The following is a 25202-nucleotide window of genomic DNA, read 5'->3' as shown; positions in this document are numbered from 1 at the left end:
CAAAAATATTTATGTAAATGAGCAGAGCATGTGCTCTGATACCAATTGTTGGGAATAAACCCGCAACAAAAATAATATTTGCGGTAATAAAAGCAATAAAAGCGGAACACAACAATGCGATTAATCAACAAGAATAAAAAGAGCAATAATGACACCAAGATTTTATGTGGAAACCCTCTTGAATAAGAGAAAAACCATGGCCCAAGAGGAGCAACTGATATCACTATAGTAAGGATTTTTACACTTGTAGGTCTGAATAAAAACTCCAAAGACCACTACACACTTCAAAAGAAATAACCCTCTTTTGATTTTTCCACCTCACTACAATATCGCTCACACTCTCTATTTTTTCCTCAAAGACTAATTTCCTCTGTGATGCCTCACTCTTCTTTTCTTTCCTTTGTTTTTTTGGTGCATTTTGAGAATGAAGAAGACTCTCCCTTTTATAGATAACAAGTGCAGTATTTTTCCAACTATGCTACAGAAGAAAAACAATTTTTTCTTCTTTGCAGCTTACCAACCTTTGAAAAAATCTGCATATGTATATCCAATATCTTCCAAATCTGCCAACCTTTTGACACTGTGAGATTTGGCAAATGGGGATGGACCCCACAGGATCCACACCTATAAGTGAGGGTGCACGTGCACCTGTCAACTTCGGAAAAAAACATGTATATTTGTATATCTATCTTGAGAAACTGACATCAACTACGATATAATTAACAGTGCACTCGTGAGAAGCATATGGGTATCCTTGTGTTGTTGATACAAGCTGATGAATCACTCATGAGATCAGGATTCAAATCCAACTAAAGTCCCTTGTCATTGTTTTTATTTCAAGTTTAGCTTAGAGCCAAAATCCTTTTTCATTGTTTTTATTTTAAGTTTAGCTTAGAGGTCATATTTGACCTAAGATAATATTGATTTAGCTTAAAGTTCACATTTGAGCTAAAATAATATTAGTGCACCCAAAATCTTTAAATCATGGGTTAGCCAATGTGTATACATGGAAGAGTCTGTGACTGTCTATAAATAGGCTTAATCTTGTTGTTCTTTTATCTTTTCTTTCACCCTTTTTGCTTGCCATAGCTAAAATCACTTCCTTCAATTTTCTTTGTGAGTATTTCTTTTAACACTATCAGTATTTGTTGTATATCGATTTCTTGTGGATTCTTGTTGCAAAGTTTAGATTTTTATTTGGGACCTTACTTGTAATTCCAGTGTGTACTATCTTTAAACATGATTTTCAAGAAAAATAATATGGTGGTTGAAAGCTTTTCTTGTGGGGTTTTCAGTTGAGAAGCCAGAAATTTCGTTAAGAGTTTTTAGATTTAGTATATACCTGTGAAAAATATGCACTTTGTATAATTTTTATATACATAGTGTAATTTTTCGATGAAGGACCTTTCACTACATGTGGTTACGCCATTGGGGTTTAAGGCTTGAAGAGAAAAGGAGAGATTATGAAACTACTCTGCTTCTTGGAATTAGGAAATTCATGATTATACTAGTTTTAATTGTGGTATAATTGCAATGAGGTTTTCCTTATTTATGATTCCGCAAATTTTTGAGCATAAATATTGTAGGCTGTATTAATTTCTTAGATGACTTTGAAGGTTTTGTTTGCAGAAAACTGATAAGTTGGGAACTTTTGAATCTTGAGTAGTTCAATTTGCAGAAAACTGATAAGTGATTTGAGGTTTAGCAATGGAGTTGTACTATAGGAGTATGTATTTAATCAAGATTTAAAAGTCATTAGGAGAAGTGTAGCACATTGCACCCAATTCTCTTTTTATGATACTAGATGCAGGCTTAAGATACCTATGTAAGTACAATTTTTTTCTTTTTTCCAATGTTGTGTACAGTAGTTTGAACCAGTGGCGGATCCAGGATATAGAGTCCGTGGATGCCAAATAGACTTATCGATTAAATTAATTTTATATTTGATTAAATTATTTGTCTTTTCGATATATATCATAAATCAATCAATAAAATGTAAATAATAAGATATTACACTTTTATTGAGTATTTAATCAAATAAAAGAGAAATCAAAGGAGTAATAATGTAATTAATTTAATTTAAGTCAATAACAATTATAAAAAAATAAAAATAAAAATTGTGCCAGTGCTTGGAGCCTTTTTTTTTCTTAAAAAACGTCTGCATCAAATTTCTCAAAAAAATAGGTACAAATGGGATTTGAACCTGCAACATCAGCCTTCTAAAGTTGCCTTCCTACCATGGCACCACAAGACAATTTTGTTCTGTGGGTGGCACGCTTTATATTTATATAAATATTATATATATATATACCTATGTATATATAGAGTTTCCGTCGAAGTTCGGGGGTGGCGTGGCACCCCCAAACCTCTGCATAGATCCGCCACTGGTTTGAACCGAAGGCAATGAGTGAGACACCAGTACCAGGAAAGGTGGATCTGTGATTTGCTCGATCAAGCTCACGTCTTTTTTTTCTCAAATTTAGGTCCTATTATGGAAAGAGACGTTGTATGATTAGTTATTGAGAGAAATAGTTTTTGAGAAAGTAAGGAGTGGATGTTTAGGTTATATTGTGCGGATTAGGTTATAACCAGTTATTTTACACATTTTGACCGAAGCAAATTTTGGGCAGGTTGGGTTGTGACCTGTTTATAGTCTTGACCTGCCCATTTTCCACCTCCTAGTCCTATTGTTGAAATAGACATTATGTGATTGTTTTCTCTGATGAATCTTCTAAATGTTTTCACTTCTTCTGTTTACTCTTACAGAACTAAGTATGCCTACTGCAAATCCTGATGCAACTGATCAAGAAAATGAACTATTTGCTGAGGTTGATCCATCTGGGAGGTTTGGACGATACGAGGAGCTTCTTGGCCATGGTGCAGTGAAGATGGTGTATAGGGCATTTGATCTTGAGGAAGGCAGAGAAGTGGCGTGGAATCAGATTAGATTGAACAAATTCAGTGGCAGTCCTTTCATCATCAGTAAGATCCATTCTGAAATCGAGTTGCTGAAGAATTTGAAGAATGACAATATCATTGTCATGTACCATTTCTGGAAAGACACTGACTGTAACATTCTGAATTTCATAACTGAGGCGTGTGCCTCTGGTAATTTGAGGGAATATAGAAAGAAACATCGTCATGTTTCAATCAAGGCCTTGAAGAAGTGGTCAAGACAGATATTACAGGGCTTGGATTTTCTCCATACTCACAATCCTTGTGTTATTCATAGAGACCTCAATTGCAGTAACATCTTTATCAATGGAAATGTTGGAAAGGTATGAACTCAGTCGATACTGGCTTACTATTTCTCTACTATAGACATAAACTTATGTCAAAAATCCTCCGTAATGCTGCACATTACAAATGAACCTGTTCCTTCTTCTTTCTTATGATTCTAAGGTGCAAAATTCGTGTCATTTACTTTGTCGACATATTCAGGGAAATGACAGGTTTTATCTCGGTTACATATCCTTTACTCTTTGGTGATTAGTATAATTAGAGAAAGCTTGTGGAACTTAAATCCTATGTTTAGCTTAGTGGGTTAATTGGGGTAGACATAAACTATGCCCCCCCCCCCCCCCCCCCCCCCCCCCCCCCCCCCCCCCCCCCCCCCCCCCCCCCCCCCCCCCCCCCCCCCCCCCCCCCCCCCCCCCCCCCCCCCCCCCCCCCCCCCCCCCCCCCCCCCCCCCCCCCCCCCCCCCCCCCCCCCCCCCCCCCCCCCCCCCCCCCCCCCCCCCCCCCCCCCCCCCCCCCCCCCCCCCCCCCCCCCCCCCCCCCCCCCCCCCCCCCCCGACTGTCATAGTGGAGAAGCCGGTGAAGTTAGAAATCATATTCACTAACATAAAATCTGTGGGTAATTCATCTCACTTTGTGTATAATCAAGAGTTTACGGGCCCTGTTAGGATTAAAAAGAAATGAAAACTTAGGCACTAAAGTACATTTGGAAGTGTTCGTTTATTTATAAAAAGAGTTTCTAAGGTAGTTACTCGTGAGCTTCAGATGTTCATCTAAAAAAATACAATACTTTTTGATTGGTCGACCTTAAACATCCTGGTTATCATGTTACACAGGTAAAGATCGGTGATCTTGGTTTGGCAACAATCGTGGGGAAGAGCCATGCAGCACATTCTGTACTAGGGACGCCAGAGTTTATGGCACCAGAGCTTTATGAAGAGAACTACACAGAGTTGGTAGATGTATACTCGTTTGGGATGTGTTTGATTGAAATGGCTACTCTGGAGATACCTTACAGTGAATGTGACAGTTTAGCCAAACTATACAAGATAGTAACTTCTGGGAAAAAGCCTCAAGCTTTTAACAGGGTGAGCGATCCCGAGTTAAAGGCCTTCATTGAAAGATGTGTTGGACGGCCAAGAGCAAGACCCTCTGCAGCTGAATTGTTGAAGGATCCTTTCCTTTCTGATTTTGATGAGAATGATCTTGATAGTTGATGCATTATGTTCAAGTTCTGCTATTCTATCATAGTTGCAAGGGTTCCAAACCATAACTACTTAAGTACCAAAGGCTGTTTACGGTTGGTTTCATAATGGGGCTGTTCACTACAAGCTATCAGCGCTCAATGCTGTCTTAGTCTGTTGGTACTGTTCTTTGTAGCTCGAGATAACCTGCCTTCGTCTAACTCGATAAGTGTGACGGAGTGTGATATAGTAATCCAATTGAGGTGTAAAGTCTGAACTTTATTAAGTTGAATATGTTTGATATGAGATTCAATTCCTAGATTCTTGTATTACAATATTTTTGTAAAATTTACTTCATTGATAATAAGTAAGAAGCTGTTATTCCCTATTGTTCTATCCATTTGTAGCATAATGCATTACATTTTTAAAATCAAATTGACAATTTTCCTTCGTGAGGGAATTTTATTTTTAACACAAATATCCAAGGTTTATAGAGTAAGAATTTCAAAATCCGTTGTGCTTAATCAAACGGCATTACATAAATTGAGACGGAAGGAGTACTAATTTTGATTGAGTATAAATAATATATACTGATGGAAGGAGTACTAATTTTGATCGAGTATAAATAATATATACTGATGGAAGTTGGAAGGAGTACTAATTTTGATTGAGTATAAATAATATATATTGGTAGTGTAAGTAATTTTCTACACCATAACATGTGTTACATATCTTGATTTCGAGATTTCAAATATCATATTTTGAAGTGTAGATATCCTATTTTTGTTTCTATGAATTGCATTTCTCTAGTTAAACCTGTTAAATTAGTACACTCTCAGTCTCACTATATGGAACTATATTCATTTCAAGGGGGAGAACAAAACATTAAATCAAGCCTCTGAAATACACTGCCTCCCTCTCAATAAACATAACTTTTCTCTTTTTTTTAGTCGGGCCAAAAAGAATGTCACATTTTATATTTAGTACTCTGTCAATCTCACTTATATGATTTCCTTTCATTTTTAGTTACTAATAACACATTTTTATATTTAATATTAATAACATATTAACTTTAAAATATTTATTTTACCCTCAATGTAATGATTTCTAGCAACACATATATCTATGACTTAAAGTTCTCTATTTTTCCAGACAACCAACTCCAACCCAATTCTCTATTTTATTCTCTAATTATTTTTTCTCTCTCCTCAATATTGTGTTATTATTTCTATTTCATTCTTATTTTCTTATTTCATAATATAAATTCTTTCTTTCTCCCAAATAATTACTTTATATAATTTTCATGTGATATAAAATTTTATTTTTCAAATTTTTTATTTAATATAAAATTATATTTTATTTTAAATTTCTAAATAACATAAATTACAAGAAAATATTATATAATATACAAATTAATGAATAAAATCAAATAAAAGTGAAATACAATTACATAAACACTCAACTTTCAAAATTATTACATTGCTCCCATAAATATTCTATTAATGCATTACGGAGTTATAAATTAGTATTTTTGTCCTTAATTTTTTTATGTCTAGCTAAAAATTGTTCAAATTGGAGATTTTCATCTACTATCATATCCTAAATTTTTTTCGAATAGTGCTAAATTGTGAAACGACCTACCGGATTACTAAATGATTGTTGTGATAAATTAATTATTATGTTATGTATTGTATTGTGTTTTATCTTGTATTTAAATTATTAAGTTATGTATTGTATTTTTAAATTAAAATTTTCATCTTATCATTTTAATTTTGTGCATTTTTTATTGTGAAAATTAATAATAAAATAAAATTATATTATTGACGAAAATTAGAAAATAAATAAAATATTTTATTCGGGATGAAAGTAGTGTATATTAAATAATATTTTTAAAAAAATATTATATTACATTTAAAAGAATTATGAATATTAGATATTTAATTATTGACATTATATGTAAAATAATATGTTAATTAGAAAATAATAGAAATAATAATAAAATATTGAAAAAGTGAAATAGAGAGTGTGAATAGTAGTTCTCCAAATTTGGAGAACTACTATTCAACTCTCTAAAAATGAAGAATAGAGTCTAAAATAAAGATCGATTGGAGTGCCCATTCTCTATTTTACTCTCCAAATATAGAGAATGGAGAGTAAAATAGAGGTGGGTTGAAGATGGTCTTACTCTCTCTATTCCATATTAATTGATTATTTTGGGCTTTTTTCATTGTTCAAAGTAATTGAATTGCTCAAAGTTTAAGATATATGCTTGAATTTTTTTCCATATTTTCCATTTCCTTTAATGAAGTTTGATATTTTGTAGGAGATAAATTGTTCTACTAATAAAGTTACACTTATGATTTCACGAAGAACAATATTGAATATGGTATAAATTAGAGGAACTTTCGCATATAACCACTCAAAAATAACTTAATTATGCTCCATAGCTATTGTTTGCTAATTACGATTCATGGCTACATGTTAGAGAGAATAGAGAGACGATCGAGATTGGAGAGGGAGGAGAGAGGGCAGAGAGACGAAATGTATATGTATATCTGTCAAATTATATATATATTTGTCAAATAATTGTATATATGTAACTAGTAGACATATGTAATTGTATATCTTATGAGCGAGATTGGAAGAAGGAGGAGAGAGGCGAGTGAGAGAGGGCAAAGAGTGGAGAAAGGCTAACTGTATTTATATATATGTCATATAATTATATATGTATATGTATAATTTGTATTTGAATATGTATAAAAGAGGAGAAAGGCGAGAGAGAGGGAGAGAGGAGACGTAATTACAACTAAAATTAATATGTGAGTATTAATTCAAACTATAGATATGCTAGTTAATTAACTAGTATATGTTTGTTTATCCACGTAATTTCCCCTATAAATTATGAATGTTCTTCTTAATAAGTGTGCATTGCCCCACAAATTCAATTACTATGGAACAAATGGAGTATTTTAAACCACAAGTTTCAAAAATTCTTCTTTCTTAAATTTCGTGTCAAGACAAAATAACTCATATAAATTTGGATGGAGGGAGTAACAATTTAACTTTAAAATATTTATTTTAGCTTTAATAAAATAATTTATAACTATACAAACATTTATGCCTTATTTTAAACTATAAATTTCAAAAAAAAAAAAAATCATTTTTCTAATTCTCTGTCAATTTAAATTAGTAGTATAATATATTATATAAATTAGAAAGGAGGGAGTAGCAGCTGAGAAGAAAAGTCGTAATTTGAGGAAAATATAATGGTGTAGATTGAAACAACTGTCATCAGCCACACAAAAGGAAAGAAGAAGAAGAGGGAAATGCTATCGATGTCATTGGCGAAATCCATAGGAATAGGAAGTAGCAGAAGAGATGAAGTATACGTAGCAGCTGTGCCTTTGAGAGCCACAAAAGGACCTGCCCAGTTGCTCATGTCTACTGCTTACTCTCTCAATTTCTGGGATTTGCAGCATTTCATGGTCATTATCAACCCCTCCTCCTCCCTTCACTCTCAGGTTTTATTTCTTTTCCTTTTTTTCCCTCCTGCATTTTGTCCTCTAAATTAGGGGTTTCAAATGCGCGATTTGGGCTGAATTTGGACGGTCAAAATAGGCTGAGAACAATAACTCGGTAGGTATTAGGCGGGTTGGGTAGAGATAATGTTTTTATGAGCTAATGGTGTTTTTGGTTGGCGGTATACAGAAAAGGTTAATTACTCTATCTGTTCCAATTTATATGATGTAGTTTGATTGGGCACTATGTTTAAGAATGAAAACTTTTGAAATATTGTGCTCTAAAATAAGTGTGACTATAAATCATCATAATCAAATGAGTATACAAATAGAACATGGAATGAGAATGTGTGTATTAGCAAAGAGGGATTAAACTATTTAAAGAAAAAGGAGTCCCTTTTAAAAATAAGTAATTCATGTATAATAATCTCATTCATTGTTAATTACCTTAGTGAATCCACTATAGAGACTTTCAAATTTCTAATGATTAAACGGAAAAAGAATTTTAAAAAAGTCTTAACAGGGTTACTAATCTGTGTGTTTAGGTATTAGTATATGATTTCCAACCTCAAGATCCGGAAAGCATTGCTGTAGCTGTTGCAGCTCTATCTGGCAGAAATGTACCAGGTCAGACCTTTTAGTTCCTCTTAAAGTTTGAAAGTCATTGCTACTCAAGTCATTTTTGACTAAATCCATCAGAATTTGGCTCATTGGTAACATTTTCCAAAGATTTTCAGTTGGAGATTTCTTACTGATGAGGCAATTCTGATAGGGACATTCATCAAAAATTTGTGTTTCTAATAGTACTGATACTAGAAGAAAGGTAAAATGGAAAAATAAATATTTATATATATGATAAATGTCCTAACCTTGTGCAAAGATTGTATAATTATTCTAAGAAATATAGTAACAAAGAAAGGAGATGGCAAATGAGTAATGCTATGATGCATCAGTGAGTCATTGTTTTGTCAAACTCACAGGAAAAGCACAAAACTTATCTGTGAACTTGAACTATCTTTATATCTTCTATATAGACCATCACCAAGTCCCAGACTCTTACTCAAACTATATACTTGACCCCGTCTACGATGCTTAGGCAACTTGAACTGTTCTCCAAATCTATACAGGAGAAATGGATAGATTACTGTTTTATCTTAACTTTGCAGCTTATCCTAGTTCGTACCTTAAATTCATTTAGACGTTGAATCTGTGAGACTTAGTCAATTTTTGAATCACCAATATATCCAAACTCGTGTCTCTCTTTTATATTGAAAATCATAGGTGTCACTTTCTAGTCGTACTTCTTCATAATAAGTATGACCTTTGTTCATAATTTCCTTTGGTTTCAGCTGACACCTGTTATGGTCATCATTCAATAAGAAATGACCACTTAACTTTGATGATCAAAGTTGTTTGGAAGTAAAAAAAAATAAAAAAAACTTTTCCCGTCTCTTAACCATTATAAGTTCATATCGAAAGTCGTCTCCTAAGCAATTCACGTCTTCAAACTAGTTTATTCCATGACAGGAGTTGTTCTTACAAGGCCACTGAAGAAGCTGCCTAAAAGGAAGTGTTGGTTTGTTGGCTACTCAGAGACTGATGCAATGGATGCGGCAAACAGATTCAACAAAGGATGGGATACTGACTTGAGGATTAACCATCACGACTGTCGAAACTATGTAAATGGTAATTCTCTTCAGACTTTAGTTAGTAAAGCAATGCAAACTGAGTAATATGTTCCCTTGGTTGCCACCTAATCGGAAAGAAATACCATTACCTTTAGCCAGATACATGTAAATTTCTTAATTGTTTAGGTCTTTAGGGTAATTATCTACTGTGCATGTCATTGAGTTAAATAGCAAATAGTTGAGCATGGTCTAGTTTCCCTTATTAGTGTTATTATTAGTACTCTTCTACTATCTTATTCTTCAATTTTACTTCTAGTTGTTTTCTTCGTTTTGGTTATAGTATTGTTTGTTGCTGCTATATATTGTTCCTTTCTCCATTGTTTCTATACGATTCCTTCTCTATTGTATTTCCTTTTCTTATTGATTTTGATATGCTTTACCTGAGCCAAGGGTCTATTGGAAACAGCCTATCTACCTTCACAAGGTAGGTCTAAGGCTGCGTACACACAACCCTTCCCAAACCCCACTTGTGCAATTACACGGGGTATATTGTTGTCATTGAGTAAAAACATATTTTTTTCATGCTTTATTTTTTGCTAACCAACTACTTCAAAGGGCTAGTGGAGTATCTCACTGGAATGAAAGCAGTACTGGAGCAACTACAAAGCAGCAGCATGGCAAGAGATGAGATGTCATTACCCAGAAAGGACTAAAAGCATAATACTACTTTGTGTCAAAGATGTATAGATAAGTCATCACGTAAACCTTTTGGCTTTTGACACTTTATCTGTTAATAGAAGTTCTGCAAATATATGCTCACAGGCTTTACTTACTATGATCCGTAAATCACTTGTATTCTTTCTTGTGCATTTTATTGAATAAACTCTAGTCCTCAGAGTAACATGATAGTAATTCTTCTATTTGTTCTATATGGACTATTTTAACACAAGCAAAGTGTTCAATTTGTTCTATAATGTTCTCTATCTCTAAAATTCGAGCTCTGGTGTATAAATATCTAAATTCTTAGCAGCAAAAATTGTGAGGGAGTTGTTGACACACACAATGACAGAGTTGCTTAATTGGTGACATGTAGGTCACATCTTACATGTTTGAAACATGACAACAGCTTTAAAGAAATGCAAGGGGAAAGACTTGTCCACTCTATAAACCACTCCAGCTTGACTCATTGAGAATACTTGGTTCATGAAGAAAAATACTTACTTCTTAGGGGCGGAAAACTGTGATGTGAATATACTTCACAGGGAAGAAGCATGGCAATTAGACAGATTATGTGAATAGATGATTACGGCCAACAGTTCCTGTAATCTTTTTCGCTTCTGCCAATGAGGCTAATTACCTTAATCACGTAACAGGATCCATGCATATTGATCCTTGCTAGTTTTCCCTCTTGTGAAATTTCATATTTAGATTGATGTTCTTCACAATTTTTATGTTTGAATCAGATAGTGAAACACAATCAGTTTGATGCTTTTTGTGAGCTTTGCTTATTCAGCCCTTTCAGTAGACCTTTTCAAAAGAGCAAAATAGACAGTTAGAAGAAATGTATTTGATGAAAACTTGAGGTTCCTTTTTTGACAACTTTTTCTCTATATTTGTTCATTTACTTCTTTCATAAAAAAAATTGCGCACCACCCCCTCGTAGGAAGCTCAAAATTGTGTCTATTTCTACACGACTGGAACTCCAATCTATTGTGAGTACTGTCTACTGCCAGGCAAACTTCATTCATCAAATGAAAACTGTACCACTGCTCAGTGAGGGTTTCTATAATTATTACTATATGATTGTCACAGTTTTTCTCTACTAATTTTATGAAAATACAATTACAGAGACCTCTTTCAGATTGAAAATAATGCTGAACAACAAAGCTCACAAACACCCTTCTAGTTTTGTTGCCAAAAGCAACAGGCAGGAGTATTCCCATTTCAAATTATTATCAGAGTTGATTTTTTAACATGACCACTTAACTACTAGTGTTATTATATTAGAAAAGTCACATTTTTTCATGATTTCAATTTTCAAACATGCAAATTTGAATTAACAGAAAGAAAAAAATCTGAGGTGATTCCATAACATTCACCACTTAATCCAGAAACACTCCACAAAATGTGGAGAAAATCAAAACTCACAACAAGCTGGTATATATACAAGAATCGACAAGACATAAAGTACTTGTGCCCTGACAAAGAAATCTCTAAGATAAAATATATGCCAAACGCAAAATAAAAGAAGATCATGTTACACGTACGGAGTTGCAGATTCATGTATGACATTCAGCACACTTGACTGAGACAACGGTCTTCCTTTTTGGCATATTGTCATACAGTCAAACAATTCCTCTCAGCTTTTTCTCTGTATATATCTTCAAGAGGAAGGATCACATCGATAACCTAAAATAAACAATACAATATTAAAAAACCTTAATTACCATACTGATTTAGTGGACATGTAAATTGACCAGAAATCCAAACAAACTCAAAGAGAACTACTGAGTTGAGAACTATGCTTAGTATCAGATACTTGCTATGTAGATTTTTAATTAAACCAGCACCCTTGAGGCACCGGGGAAAGGAAGGGAAGAAAACTACCTTCCATGAGGAATCATGAAGAGCCAAATAAGACTTACTCAAGCTGCTGCTGCTGGTTCATATCTCTCACCTCCATAACCTCCTCTCTCACCAGCTTTCTGGTTATTTCAAGATCAAATCAACAATAGGTGTAACTCTTCCAGATTAAAAATGACTGATGAAAAAGAATCTATATCTAACAAGGCAATGACGAACAACTAGAAATACCAACTGAAATTATACAGCTTAATCCTGGATTAAAAAGTGTCATATATGACAGGAATGGAGATTGCTTAAGAAATCCACATCTATCCAAACTTAAGATTTCAATTGTAAAAATTGCTATTCACACACTATCTCTTTTAACTAGAGACGATTGAAGAAAAACAATAATAGATACCTCAGGTTGTATGTCAAGGTATACAACCAGATCCAGAGCTAACAACCCTATCTCTGGAGCCTACGGTAAAAAATCTCACTACTAAAACTTGTCTGAGAAACAAAACAGCATATTGAGGAAGTAAGACATGATTTCACCTTACACTATTCAATATCAAGTCCCTTGGCAGACGAGAATGCTACTCCAAAATAAGATAGCGATCAACAATGAGAGTAGTTCCATTCCTCAGCTTGTCCTCCATTAACACATTGCATTATTGCAAAGAAAATTTAGAACAACCTAAATGCAAAAGCTTAATAGAAGGTTAACGTTCACAATAACACCAAGTGATTTGACTGAAAATTTTACATGAATAGTTAAACATGGAAGTAAAATTGTTGGCTGCCAAACAAGGTAAAACCATCCAGATAATGACGGTAAATAAGAATGAAGACTGATACCTAATTCAAAGGAGTAGAAAAGAAAGAAGCAGGTGAAAGATACTAACACTTCCATTTTGGTCAGAAGATCACACCATATTCCATGAAAAAGGTTCTGAATTAGTTGCAGGAGAAGGTGAGTTTGATGAAAATATTTCCACAACCTAACATTATTTTTCACCCCTGTGGGATTCTGGCCCGAGTGCAGTCAACACACACGTTTGAAACTCCAAGTGACCCACTCCTCTATCTTCTTCCCAATGCAAATACCACGGAGTAGGGTTTGAGCCATGACATGCGCCTAACACACATGTCACGTTTTGTGTTCTTATCGCTAAACAAAAGCTCACATGGCAACAACCTAAGATAGTTGAAGACCAGAAAATCATATTGTTATTTTTTCTCAGTTTGTTATGTCCATATTGTCCTGAGAAAATAACAATTAATGTGGAGAACTTGTCAAGTAGTTACTTTAAATTAATAGTAGCAGAGAAAATTTCAATGCCACTTAGTTTCTCTTTCAATCTATGGCTAAATACTATATGCGTAAATATTAACTTATTACAAATAGATGACTTCTGTCTATCGGGCACTCTTTGCATCTCTTTCACAAAATACATTATTGCTATACAAATTAGGTCATATGAACTGAAATACCTCTTCTCCCAACGATTTGCGCTGAAGAGAAGATGGATAGCATGGTCATCCAACTGCGCCTTGTTAGCAAGATAAGAAGAAATCATTTGAATCTCCCTGATTCAACTGAATGTCCTTGCTCATTGAGGTACTTGTATAGTCTGCTAGATTGTAATGTCTTCCCACAGCGGTCAAGCGCTTCTAAAACTGTTAGAATTCTGAGCTTGAAGCTCTTCTAGACAGAGATGAACAGAGAATTAGAAAGAGAGAAGAAGAGAGAGTTTTCTATTGATCTGTATAATGGTTTATTTACAATGTGAAGCATTCTCAACGCTTTTATACACACAGATTACAAAATTGTAGAAGCATCTAGAAGGTTCTTAACTAACACACCTAATGCATATGTCAGCCTAACAACCTAACAACTTGTAACAAACTTCTCTGTTAACTATCTGTTTCTGTTAACTAACTTTGTGACACCACATTCTGTATCCACATTTTGTATCATCTGATCATTTTAACACACCCCCCAAGCTGAAGGGTGCAAAACATTAAGCACACCAAGCTTGCCCAAGAGATAAGAATGCTGAGCTTGACTGAGCCCCTTTGTCAATAAGTCTGCAAGTTGTTGTCGAGTAGGAACATGTATAGTGTCCACCACCTCTTCTTTGATTTTATCCCGAATGAAGTGACAGTCTATCTCGATGTGTTTGGTCCTCTCATGGAAGACCGGATTTGCTGCTAATTGGATGGCTGATTTGCTGTCACTGAGAATGTTGATAGGACTTTGAACTGGAACTCCCAATTCAGTGAACAATCCAAGTAACCAAGTGACTTCAGATACAGCTGAAGCCATGCTTCTGTATTCAGCCTCAGCTGAGCTTCTGGAAACAGTGTGTTGTTTCTTAGACTTCCAAGACACTAATGACTCACCAAACTTGACCACATAGCCTGTAATGGACCTTCTAGTGTTAGGGCATGCAGCCCAATCAGAATCACACCAACAGGTAAGAGTAGTGGTAGGTTTGGCTTGCAACCATACACCTTGACCTACTGTGCCTTTTAAGTATCTAACCACCCTAAGTGCTGACTCCTAATGTGACTTCTTTGGGGACTGCATAAACTAACTGAGGGTTTGAACTGCATAGCAAATGTCTGGTCTTGTAATGGTTGCATAGAGAAGCTTACCAACCAGTCTTTGGTAAGAAGTAATATCTAGTAGAGGAGCATCTCCAGTAAGACAATTTACCACATCATGATCAACTGAGGTAAGTTTCAAATTGGTCTCAAGAGGAGTGCAAGCAGGCTTGGCACCAGTGAGGCCTACATCAGCAATGAGTTCCAAAACATACTTTCTCTGATTGAGAATAACACCTTTAGGAGATCTAAGGACTTCAATGCCCAAGAAAAACCTGAGCTCACCTAAATCCTTGAGTTTGAACTTATGATGTAGACTGTCTTTAGCTTCAATGATCATTTTCTCACTAGTGCCTGTGATGAGTAAATCATCAACATAGACAAGAATAACCACTATATCTGCTCTTCTGGTCAAAGTGAATAAAGAGTAGTCAGGATCACTTTGAGTGAAACCAGAGTCCAATAAAGCAGTAGTAAGTTTCAAATTCCACTGTCTAGATGCCTGTTTAAGGCCATACAAAGACTTGAGTAACCTGCATACTTTGTTCTCCCATGGCTTCTTAAAACCTTCTGGCATGTCCATGTAGACTTCTTCATCCAAGTCACCTTGAAGAAATGCATTATAAACATCCATTTGGTATAAACTCCAGCCTCTAGAGACAGCTAAAGCAATCACACATCTGACTGTCACCATCTTGGCCACAGGTGAGAATGTATCATGATAGTATAATCCTTCTTGTTGGCTGTACCCTTTAGCAACTAGTCTGGCCTTAAATCTCTCCACTTCACCAGTTGCCTTGTATTTAACCTTGTACACCCATTTAGAACCAACAGTATGCATGCCTTCAGGTAAGTCAACTACCTGCCAAGTCTTATTGTCTTCAAGGGCCTGAATCTCCTGTTGCATGGCAAGAATCCACCTGTCATCCTTGGCTGCCTGTTTGAAGTTCTTAGGCTCCATATAGTCAGACACTTTACACAAATAACTCCTATAACAGGAGGTTAACTTCTCATAGCTAAGAAAGTTGGCCAAGGGATGTCTAGTACTGCTTTGCTTCCTGCCAGTAGTGACGTAGTCTTGCAACCAGGTTGGTGCTTTAGTGGGCCTGGAGGTCTTTCTGATAGAAGGTTCCATAGGTGTATGCATGACAGGAGGAGAAGAAGATATATCAGGTCTGATGTCTACAGAACTATTAGTTGAAAACTAAGAATCATCATTACATATAATCTCAGTAGCCTCAGCATTGTCAGTAACATCACCATTAGCCTCAACATCAATATTTTCAGTTGCATCATCATGGTCAGGGTGAGTAACAGCTTGAAATAAAGGGGAACCAACAAAGCTAGTAAACAACTCAGTCTGTGGTAATGTTGTAGTAAAAGGAAACACATCCTCTTCAAAATGCACATCTCTACTCACAGATAACTTGTTTGATCTTAGATCCAACATTATATACCCTTTCTGCAGTTCAGAATAACCTATGAGAATAGCAGGAACAGCTCTTTCTCCAAACTTGTCACTTTTAGGCAATACAGTGACATAACCAAGGCATCCTATTACCCTTAGGTGAGATAGAGATGGGGATTTTGAATAAAACATCTCATAAGGACTCACATTATCTAGGGCAGAAGAAGGTAATCTATTCAGCAAATACACTGCAGCTTTGATACAGAATCCCCAAAACCTAATGGGCAAATGTGACTGAAATCTGATAGCTCTAGCAATATTCAGAATGTGTCTATGCCTTCTTTCTACTACACCATTTTGTTGTGGTGTGTGGGGAAAACTGCTTTGATGCAAGATGCCTAAATCATGAAATAAAGTTGTACATTGAGAGTTAAAAAACTCAGTACCATTGTCTGACCTGACCACTTTCACATGAGAATCAAATTGTGTGTTAACCATTTTGAGGAAAATTTTGATAGCAACAACAGTCTCAGATTTCAATTGTAACAGATAAACCCATACAAATCTGCTATAGTCATCTACAATGGTTAAGAAGTAATGTTTCTTATCTATAGTAGGGGTCTTATAAGGACCCCAGAGGTCCATGTGTACAATATCAAATCTCATACAGGCTCTAGAAGTACTGACAGGAAAAGTAAGTCTAGTTTGCTTAGCCAATGGACAAACTGAACACTGAGTGTCACTATGATTTTTTGGAACTAAATTCAAAAAACTTGAAACTTGAGAAGAAGGATGTCCAAGCCTTTTATGCCATAGGTGAACATCCTGTATTATTGCTCCTGCAGTCACTAGTGGAGGACCAGAGATGGATTTCTGTCTGTGTACTATTGTAGTGTCTCCCTTGAAAACATACAACCCTCCTTCTTCTTTACCAATCCCCTTGACCTTGCCACTGTAGAGGTCCTGGAAGACACAAAAGTCAGGGTAAAAAGATACAAAACAAGATAGCTCCCTTGTGATCTGTGAAACTGACAGGAGGTTGAACGTGAAGTTTGGTACACAGAGGACATTTTTAACACTGTTGTTGTCAAAAAACAATGCCTCACCAACATGACTAATATCTACTTTGTCCCCTGTTGGTAGATGAACCTGATTCTGTTGTGTCTTATCTATGCTATAACTCTTAGTTAATAAGTGTCTGTTTGTTGTAATATGATGAGAGGCACCTGAATCCACTATCCAATTTTGTGTAAAGCCAGTTGACATTAGACAAGTAGTAGCAATACCTGCCATGTTGACTTGCTTAGGTTCCTTCACATCTTTGTTTAGCATCTCCATGATTTGTTTATACTCCTGGTCGGTGAATGCATGTCCCTTGTGTAAAGTCTTATCCTCATCAAAGCTGGTTGAATCCTCCTGTGAATGGAAAATACCAGCAACATGGTTTGCTGAATGCTGTCCTGCATAGTGTGAGGATCCTGCAGAATTTTTTACATTGTTAGCTGGAAACTGCTTACCACCATCACCACTGTAAGAGGCCCCTGATGCATTCCTCAGATTATTAGACTTTCTTCTATTCTTCCAGCCATTAGGATAATCTATCAGCTTGTAACAATTCTCCTTGGTATGACCAGTAAAATGACAAAACTCACACTTTCTTCCTTTGTAATATTCCTTTCCTTGATTCTTATGCACATTCATAGCCATTGGATCATGTTTTTGAATGACATTTGCTACATAGTTTGAATGTTGAATCTCATCTTCTATGATCATAGCATAAGCTTGATTTATGGTAGGTGTGGCTCCTTTGAGCAGGATCTGCCTACGAGCTTGGTCATAAGACTCATTCAAACCACTCAAAAATTGTGTCAATCTCAACTGTTGTATATGATCAACATAATCCTTTGACTGAGGACATGTACAACCAGGACTGGGAACTACAACATCATATTCATTCCAAAGAGTCTTCAGTTTTGTAAAGTAAAGAGATACTGAATCTGTACCTTGAGTCAGAGTAGTGATTTCTCTATGTAGCTGGTATATTCTCATGCGATTCACCTTATCAAACCTTTCCTTCAGATCAGCCCAAATTGAGAAAGCATTTGTGGCATATACAATTCCACTTAAGAGATCTTCACTAACTGTATTCATTATCCAGGATAACACGATTACATTACAAGTTTCCCACTGCTCATGTAATTCATCTTTGTACAGAGCTCTGGTGCAAGCTCCTGTAACAAAACCATACTTCCTCTTCCCTAACAAAGCAATCCTCATTGACCTACTCCAGATCCCATAGTTTTCTGATCCTGTCAACTTGATGGGAATCAAAACAGCTCCTGAAGCATCTGACTGGCCAATGTACAGAGGATCATTTTGATCTATCTTTGGAATCGGCATTGCTACAATCTTCAACTACCTTGCTGAAGTATCTCTAATCTGAGTAATAATACTGCTCCTAATTAGCTAGGATCGAGTGCTCTGATACCATGTTAGAATTCTGAGCTTGAAGCTCTTCTAGACAGAGATGAACAGAGAATTAGAAAGAGAGAAGAAGAGAGAGTTTTCTATTGATCTGTATAATGATCTATTTACAATGTGAAGCATTCTCAATGCTTTTATACACACAGATTACAAAATTGTAGACGCATCTAGAAGGTTCTTAACTAACGCACCTAATGCATATGTCAGCCTAACAACCTAACAACTTGTAACAAACTTCTCTGTTAACTATCTGTTTCTGTTAACTAACTTTGTGACACCACATTCTGTATCCACATTTTGTATCATCTGATCATTTTAACAAAAACAATTAAGGCACCTCTTGAACTGATGTTTCTTTGTTTTCCATATGTATATTCGGTCAAGGCTTAAAAGGTAAGGTCAAACTCAAACTAGACTTCAGTGACCCCTGAGCCGCTATTGCACCAAATTTTCTGGGGAAAGAAACTAAAACTGTATTTAGAACAAAGTTGTCTTAACCATAAGTTACTCCTGTGAATTCCCATCATTTAGTTTAGAATCATTAAAACCACAGCTAACAAGTACAGGACAACATGAACATAATAATGCAATATGCTATTACTGGAAGTCATTTCAAGCAAAATATGTGTATTTTCATTTACATGTTCTGCATCCATACATGGATACATGAATTTACATCTAGATATAGACACAAGTGTATATACAGTTACACATTGCTGGATAATAACTAGTACTTTTTAGTAAGAGGTTCATTTATGCAATAATACTAGAAGTAAAGTAGCCCAATCACAATTGGTAAAGAAATGGTAAAGGGACTGGAAAGATATGACACATTGGTCTAACTCAACCTCAAAAGTTAGCTCATTAGGAGAAGATTGTCCAAGTCCATATAAGCAAACCACAACCCATTCCCCAATCAATGTGAGACTCTAACCCGCTCTAACACCCCCATTCACGCTCAACCAATTGGAGCCCAAAGCGGGAGCCAAACAGGATCGACCTGACTCTGATACCCAGAGGCAAACCCACGTATAGAGTTCTGGATGCTCGAGCACCCATTGACCCCAACGGAAACTTTGTATATGTATATAGAAAATACTGCGAGAGCACCAATTAACCAAAACATTCCGTGGATGCTTTGGTTCTGAAGTTGAATTCTAAGATGGCTAATGCCCTCCAGCGAGGGTTTGAATCCGGGTAACAATCTATCTTTTTTGTTAAAAAAAAAAAGCAAATTGAAACTTCTTCATAGTTTTTTGGACTCTTCTATTTATACCTTTTCACTACTGACCTTTTACTTATATTTCTTTATTGTTTTTCCACTTTCCTATTTATTGTATTTCATTTACTAACTATAAGCTTTTAGAAATAAAGCTTTCTTGGCTAGCAACTTTATGTTAAAGGAATTGAGCACACATGTCCATAAAATTGTGGATCCTCCACTGTTGATACCATGCAAAGATATGACATGTCTAACTCAATCTCAAAGCTCACTCATGAGGGGAGGATTGATCAAGTCCATATAAGCAAACCACCAATCTATTCCACAACCAATGTGGAACTCTAACTCACTGTAACAGGGACAAAGAACAAACACAAGTTATAAAACAATCAAAGTAAATTCCATATTGTAGAACCAGAGGCGTATGTACATGAAGGGGAGGGGGTTCATATGCACCCATCCTCCCCTTCCTAACCCCTATATAATACTACTATTTTTCTAATTATCTTTTTAAATTTGTATTGGTGAACCCAAGGTTAAAAAGAATACTCTAGTATATTGATAAGTAAGTACAAATAGGGGGTGCAAAACTTATAGATTTGTGGTTCAAATTTTTCTATCCACGTTTTTAATTTTTAATTTTTAATTAATATAACAAAATGTGCTACTTTTCATAGATCTTTTTAATAATTTATAAATAAAAAGAGGTTCAAATACCCATATTTTTAGGTTGCATTAGCTATGTCTAGACCTTAAGCTAGAAGTGTCAATAAAGTCAAATTATATTTTTTACTTTCTTTTTCTCCTTTCCTTCTTTATTTAGACGTTTTTCTTATTTATTTATTTTAACTTTTTCTTTTGACTTTTCAAAGCCCTAAACTAAAAGGTAAAAAGGAGTAAAGACATCATATTGTTCTTCTTTTGGCTTCATTCCACATTTCCACTTTGTTGTTCATGGTGAAGTAGAAGTGAGATTTGAGAACAAGTAACAAGGTATGTTATCTAAAAAAAAAAATTATTGATTAATGTACTTCATTTGTTTTATATGTTTTTCTTGATTTATGAAGTGGTTCCATTATTTGATTGCTTGAATATTTAAATTTATAAGAATTTCTTGATTTCTAAATAGTTATCTAATAATTGTGATTCTTTTATTAGTAAACTTGTTATTTGTGCTAATATTTTTTTAAAATTATTTTGTTTTTATAAGATTGAATAGAAGTGTGAATATTTAATTTTGTAGGTAAAATAATTCTTACAATCAATTCATCAAATCACAAATGGATAAGTTTCTCATCAAGTTACCAAAGCCAAAAGATGGCCAACCAAGTTCTAGCTCTAATCAACCATTTGTGAGTTCACAAGTTGCTCCGGAAGTTGAAAGACATACAAATTCTTTTCCACTTTCAAATATGGATAATATGCTTGATTTTAAATCTCTTGAAGCAGATCCCAAAAATCGAATGCCTATTTCATCTTATGGTCCTAATATTCGAGATGCGGTAAGGAGGTATTACATTCAAAAAAAGCCATGTCAACCTGCTGATCATATCTTCCCTAAAACTCAGTTTGGAGATAAAATGCGTCAATTTCGACCAACTTGGTTTAAGAGAAGATCTCAATAGTTGGAATATAGCATTAAAGCAGACGAGACATTTTGTTTGTGTTGTTATTTGTTCAAGAATGAACTTGAAAGTCGTGGAAATGCCGGAGATTCATTTACAAGAGATGGTTTTAGGTGTTGGAACAAAGCTTTATAAAGATTCAAAAAACATGTTGGTAAGGTAAATAGTATCCATCATAAATGTTTCAATAGGATGCAAGATTTGAAAAACCAACGACAATCGATCCAATCTTCTTTTGACAAGCAAAGTGAAAAGGCAAGAAGTGATTATCGGATGCGTTTAAATGCCTCAATTGATGTAGCAAGATTTCTCTTGACATCGGGATTTCCATTTCGTGGACATGATGAAAGTGAAGGTTCCGAATATAAGGGTGCTTTTCTCGAACTTTTGAAATGGTATGGGGATAGAAGTTTTGATGTGGGAAGAGTAATATTAGGTAATGCTCCACAAAATGATATGATGATTTGTCCGACAATTCAAAAATATATTGTGGAGGCTTGTGCTAAAGAAACAACTAAGGCTATCATTGAAGACTTGGACGGTGATTATTTTGGAATATTAGTTGATGAATCAAAGGATGTTTCTCATAAGGAGCAAATGGCTCTAATTTTGAGAAATGTCAACAAAAGTGGAATGGTGATAGAGCGATTCTTGGGTATTGTCCACGTAAATGATACATCTTCTCAATCATTAAAAAAGGCAATTTATTCTTTGCTTTTGGATCACTCATTATGTACATCCAAAATACGTGGTCAAGGTTATGATGGGGCTAGTAATATGCAAGGGTAAATAAATGGTCTCAAGTCTTTGATTTTACAAGATACGTCATCTGCATATTCTATTCACTGTTTTGCTCACCAATTGCAATTGACACTTGTAGGTCTTTCCAAAAAGAATTCGGATGTGGATAATTTTTTTTTATGTTCTCACTAATATTTTGAATACAATTGGAGCTTCATTTAAATGCAGAGATTCACTTCGACAACATCAAGAAGATAAGTTGGAAGAGTTGCTTAAATTTGGAGAAGTTCATACAGGGCAAGGTTTGAATCAATAACGTGGCCTCCGACGACCGGGTCATACTCGTTGGGGGTCTCATTTTAAAACCTTGGACAATTTCCTGATTCTTTTTTCTTCAATTGTTAATGTGCTTAAGGATATGAAACGTGATTGTCCATATCATCTTGATAGATTTGCGGCAGAAAATCTTTTGAGCAAGATTCATGAATTTGAATTTGTCTTTATGTTGTACNGTCTCATTTTAAAACCTTGGACAATTTCCTGATTCTTTTTTCTTCAATTGTTAATGTGCTTAAGGATATGAAACGTGATTGTCCATATCATCTTGATAGATTTGCGGCAGAAAATCTTTTGAGCAAGATTCATGAATTTGAATTTGTCTTTATGTTGTACTTGATGTTTAAGGTGTTGCTATTGACGAATGAGTTGAATAAAATTTTACAAAAGAAAGATCAAGATATCGTTAATGCTATGGAACTGCTTGACCTTTCAAAGAAACGATTGCAAATGATGAGAGAGGATGAATGGGACTTTATGATGGATGAGGTTAGCTTATTTTGTGGTAAACATGGAATTCCAATTCCCAAAATGAATGAAGACTACTCTAACGGGAAGTCGAAGCGTAAGAGGTCCAATATTTCATATTTGCATCACTTTCGTGTGGAAGTATTTTATGCCGTCATTGATTTGGCACTTCAAGAACTCAATAATCGTTTTGATGTGGTGACTAGTGACTTGCTCCTAGGTATGGCTAATTTGAGTCCGGTTGATTCATTTGCTAATTTTCACAAGGATAGGATAATGAAACTAGCCGAGTACTACCCAAGTGAGTTTGGTGATAAAGAGCTTTGGGAACTCAATTTTCAACTTGATGATTTTATTGTCTATGCTCAAAAGTGTGATAGCAAGTTTCTCAACTTGAAGGGAATCAAGGATCTTGCAAAAGTGATGATAGAGACAAAACTAGATCAATCTTGGTTACTTGTGTATCTACTTGTGAAGCTAAATTTGATTATTCCTGTTGCTACCGCAAGCGTGGAAAGAGCATTCTCATCAATGAAGTACATAAAGAATGATTTTCTATATAGAGCGTAGTATATTTAAAAATGTAAGTAATGATGCCATTATTGACCGTTTTCAAAATATGAAAACTTGTCGAGGACAATTGTAAGTGAATTGTTTTTTTTTGCTAATATATTACTATATAAAGATTGCTACTACCTACTTGCTCGTCAACTTGTTCTCACCGTAAAATTTATATAATTGAATTAATTGTCTATTTTGAAGATAATGGTGCCCCATGTTCTTGAGATCCTGGATACGCCTCTGTGTAGAACCTCCAAAGTCCAAAGCACCGAGATAGCGTATATGCAAAGGTACCAAGGACATAGAAAAACGATCTTAAATCATTTCTACATGACCAAAACAATTTGATATTGACCAAATCCACATACATTTTCACTGTATAAGTCAGAAACAGTGGCGGAGCCAGAATTTATATTGAGGGGTGTCAAAATACAAAGTAATAAGTACACAGAAAAATTAACAAAATAAATTTTACTAATGAAAGCAAAAAATAATTACATCATCACAATCGTTTGGCGACGCCCGACGAAGAGTCACATCGAAGGCAGCGAACAAAAGCGATTTTTTTGGGCTCTTCCTCCTCAAACCCTTTAATTTTTGAAATTAGTGATTTGTTTAATCTATAAAGTACATTTTTTCTTTTAAAAAATAAAATAGTAAAGTCAACTTTATTTAAGTCAATCGCTCAAAAATTGGCGAAAAAAAAAAGCTTCAGTTTTCTAAAATTTTAAAACAAAAGACGCTTCTTGAAGTCTTAATTTTAATAAAACAAAGAAGTTATAAGAATAAGAAATCCCAACCAGGTTCGAACCCCTGATGTTCAAGACCAAAGATTAAGGAGATATTCTGCAGCCACTCAACCACTGAGCTAACTCTTCATCTTGTTTTAAAGAGTGTCAACTATAATATATATAGTAATAAAATAAAAATTTAGCCTACCTAGACAACATAATTTTCCGATGGAGGGGTGTCGCTTGACACCCCTCGGGCAAGGGTAGCTTCGCCCATGGTCAGAAATTGAGCGCTAAAAAAACTTACTAAGCCTTACTGCAGGTAAAGAAAATTACAGACATATCTCATCTCACCATCAAACCTATAATTCAATTTCATGAAAATAATTACTTGTTACTCCAAAATCCCATGATCTGATCTACCCTATTGACAGTACAGTACAGTACAGTATACCAGAAAATTTTAAATTAAATATAAATATTTTTCAAATTGTTTATTTGTGTTGGTGTGAGGTAGCAAGTACGCGATAATAGATAATGGTAACATTCAATAGCAGTAGAAAATAATTGAAACAAGTTATGCAGAAAGCATTAGGAAAAAAGGACTTTGAGGAATCTGATTGTCGTTGGTATTTCTCGCGCAATGCTACAAATTTTCGCAGGTCTTAGAGACCCATTAATGATATACCAATTGGATACCACAGTATCTAGTTTTGAAATTCTAGTTGAATACCAACTGCATACATTGTTACACAAGTTTTTCAGATGGATACCAATTGGATATAACATTAACTAGTTGCTTAATAGATTGAAATCTTAAATATATGTTGTATGATCAGCTAGATACCAATTGCATACATGGTTTAGACTTAATTTTTCCA

The 25202-nt window shown here is 35.0% G+C and overlaps 3 protein-coding genes across 5 annotated transcripts; all 3 read left to right on the top strand.

Moving 5' to 3' along the window:
- Positions 1-1027: 1027 nt before the first annotated feature.
- Positions 1028-4809, top strand: LOC125869291 (probable serine/threonine-protein kinase WNK11). 2 transcript variants are annotated; one of them, XM_049549860.1, is made up of 3 exons: positions 1028-1116; positions 2767-3278; positions 4074-4809. In XM_049549860.1, the coding sequence occupies exons 2-3, from the start codon at positions 2775-2777 to the stop codon at positions 4452-4454; spliced, it is 885 nt and encodes a 294-aa protein (XP_049405817.1). In that variant the 5' UTR covers positions 1028-1116; positions 2767-2774; the 3' UTR covers positions 4455-4809. The 2 variants fall into 2 exon arrangements, with proteins under 2 accessions (XP_049405817.1, XP_049405818.1); XM_049549861.1 differs by having other exon boundaries at positions 1094-1120.
- A 2820-nt stretch (positions 4810-7629) lies between these two features.
- Positions 7630-10510, top strand: LOC125869309 (uncharacterized). Of its 2 annotated transcripts, none has more exons than XM_049549883.1 (4): positions 7630-7942; positions 8485-8566; positions 9467-9625; positions 10183-10510. In XM_049549883.1, exons 1-4 carry the CDS (start codon positions 7748-7750, stop codon positions 10278-10280), a joined length of 534 nt encoding a protein of 177 aa, XP_049405840.1. In that variant the 5' UTR covers positions 7630-7747; the 3' UTR covers positions 10281-10510. The 2 variants fall into 2 exon arrangements, with proteins under 2 accessions (XP_049405840.1, XP_049405841.1); XM_049549884.1 differs by having other exon boundaries at positions 7717-7942; positions 10189-10477.
- A 10629-nt stretch (positions 10511-21139) lies between these two features.
- LOC125868465 (uncharacterized) lies at positions 21140-23599 on the top strand. Its single transcript, XM_049549105.1, has 3 exons — positions 21140-21369; positions 21676-22150; positions 22802-23599. The coding sequence occupies exons 1-3, from the start codon at positions 21140-21142 to the stop codon at positions 23597-23599; spliced, it is 1503 nt and encodes a 500-aa protein (XP_049405062.1).
- Positions 23600-25202: the final 1603 nt, after the last annotated feature.

Source organism: Solanum stenotomum, chromosome 6, assembly GCF_019186545.1.
Source record: "Solanum stenotomum isolate F172 chromosome 6, ASM1918654v1, whole genome shotgun sequence".
Taxonomy (NCBI): Eukaryota; Viridiplantae; Streptophyta; class Magnoliopsida; order Solanales; family Solanaceae; genus Solanum; species Solanum stenotomum.
This window is presented reverse-complemented; position numbering and strand designations above follow the sequence as displayed.

Bases quoted from the DNA above. Each gene is read 5' to 3' on its own strand.
- LOC125868465 (XM_049549105.1), top strand. From the start codon at position 21,140: ATGGATAAGTTTCTCATCAAGTTACCAAAGCCAAAAGATGGCCAACCA. The intron at 21,370-21,675 runs GTATTACATTCA...ATGTTTCAATAG, and splicing joins ATTCGAGATGCGGTAAGGAG to GATGCAAGATTTGAAAAACC. The intron at 22,151-22,801 runs GTAAATGATACA...AATGTGCTTAAG, and splicing joins GATTCTTGGGTATTGTCCAC to GATATGAAACGTGATTGTCC.
- LOC125869291 (XM_049549860.1), top strand. From the start codon at position 2,775: ATGCCTACTGCAAATCCTGATGCAACTGATCAAGAAAATGAACTATTT. The intron at 3,279-4,073 runs GTATGAACTCAG...CATGTTACACAG, and splicing joins TCAATGGAAATGTTGGAAAG to GTAAAGATCGGTGATCTTGG.
- LOC125869309 (XM_049549883.1), top strand. From the start codon at position 7,748: ATGCTATCGATGTCATTGGCGAAATCCATAGGAATAGGAAGTAGCAGA. The intron at 7,943-8,484 runs GTTTTATTTCTT...CTGTGTGTTTAG, and splicing joins CCTCCTCCCTTCACTCTCAG to GTATTAGTATATGATTTCCA. The intron at 8,567-9,466 runs GTCAGACCTTTT...ATTCCATGACAG, and splicing joins ATCTGGCAGAAATGTACCAG to GAGTTGTTCTTACAAGGCCA.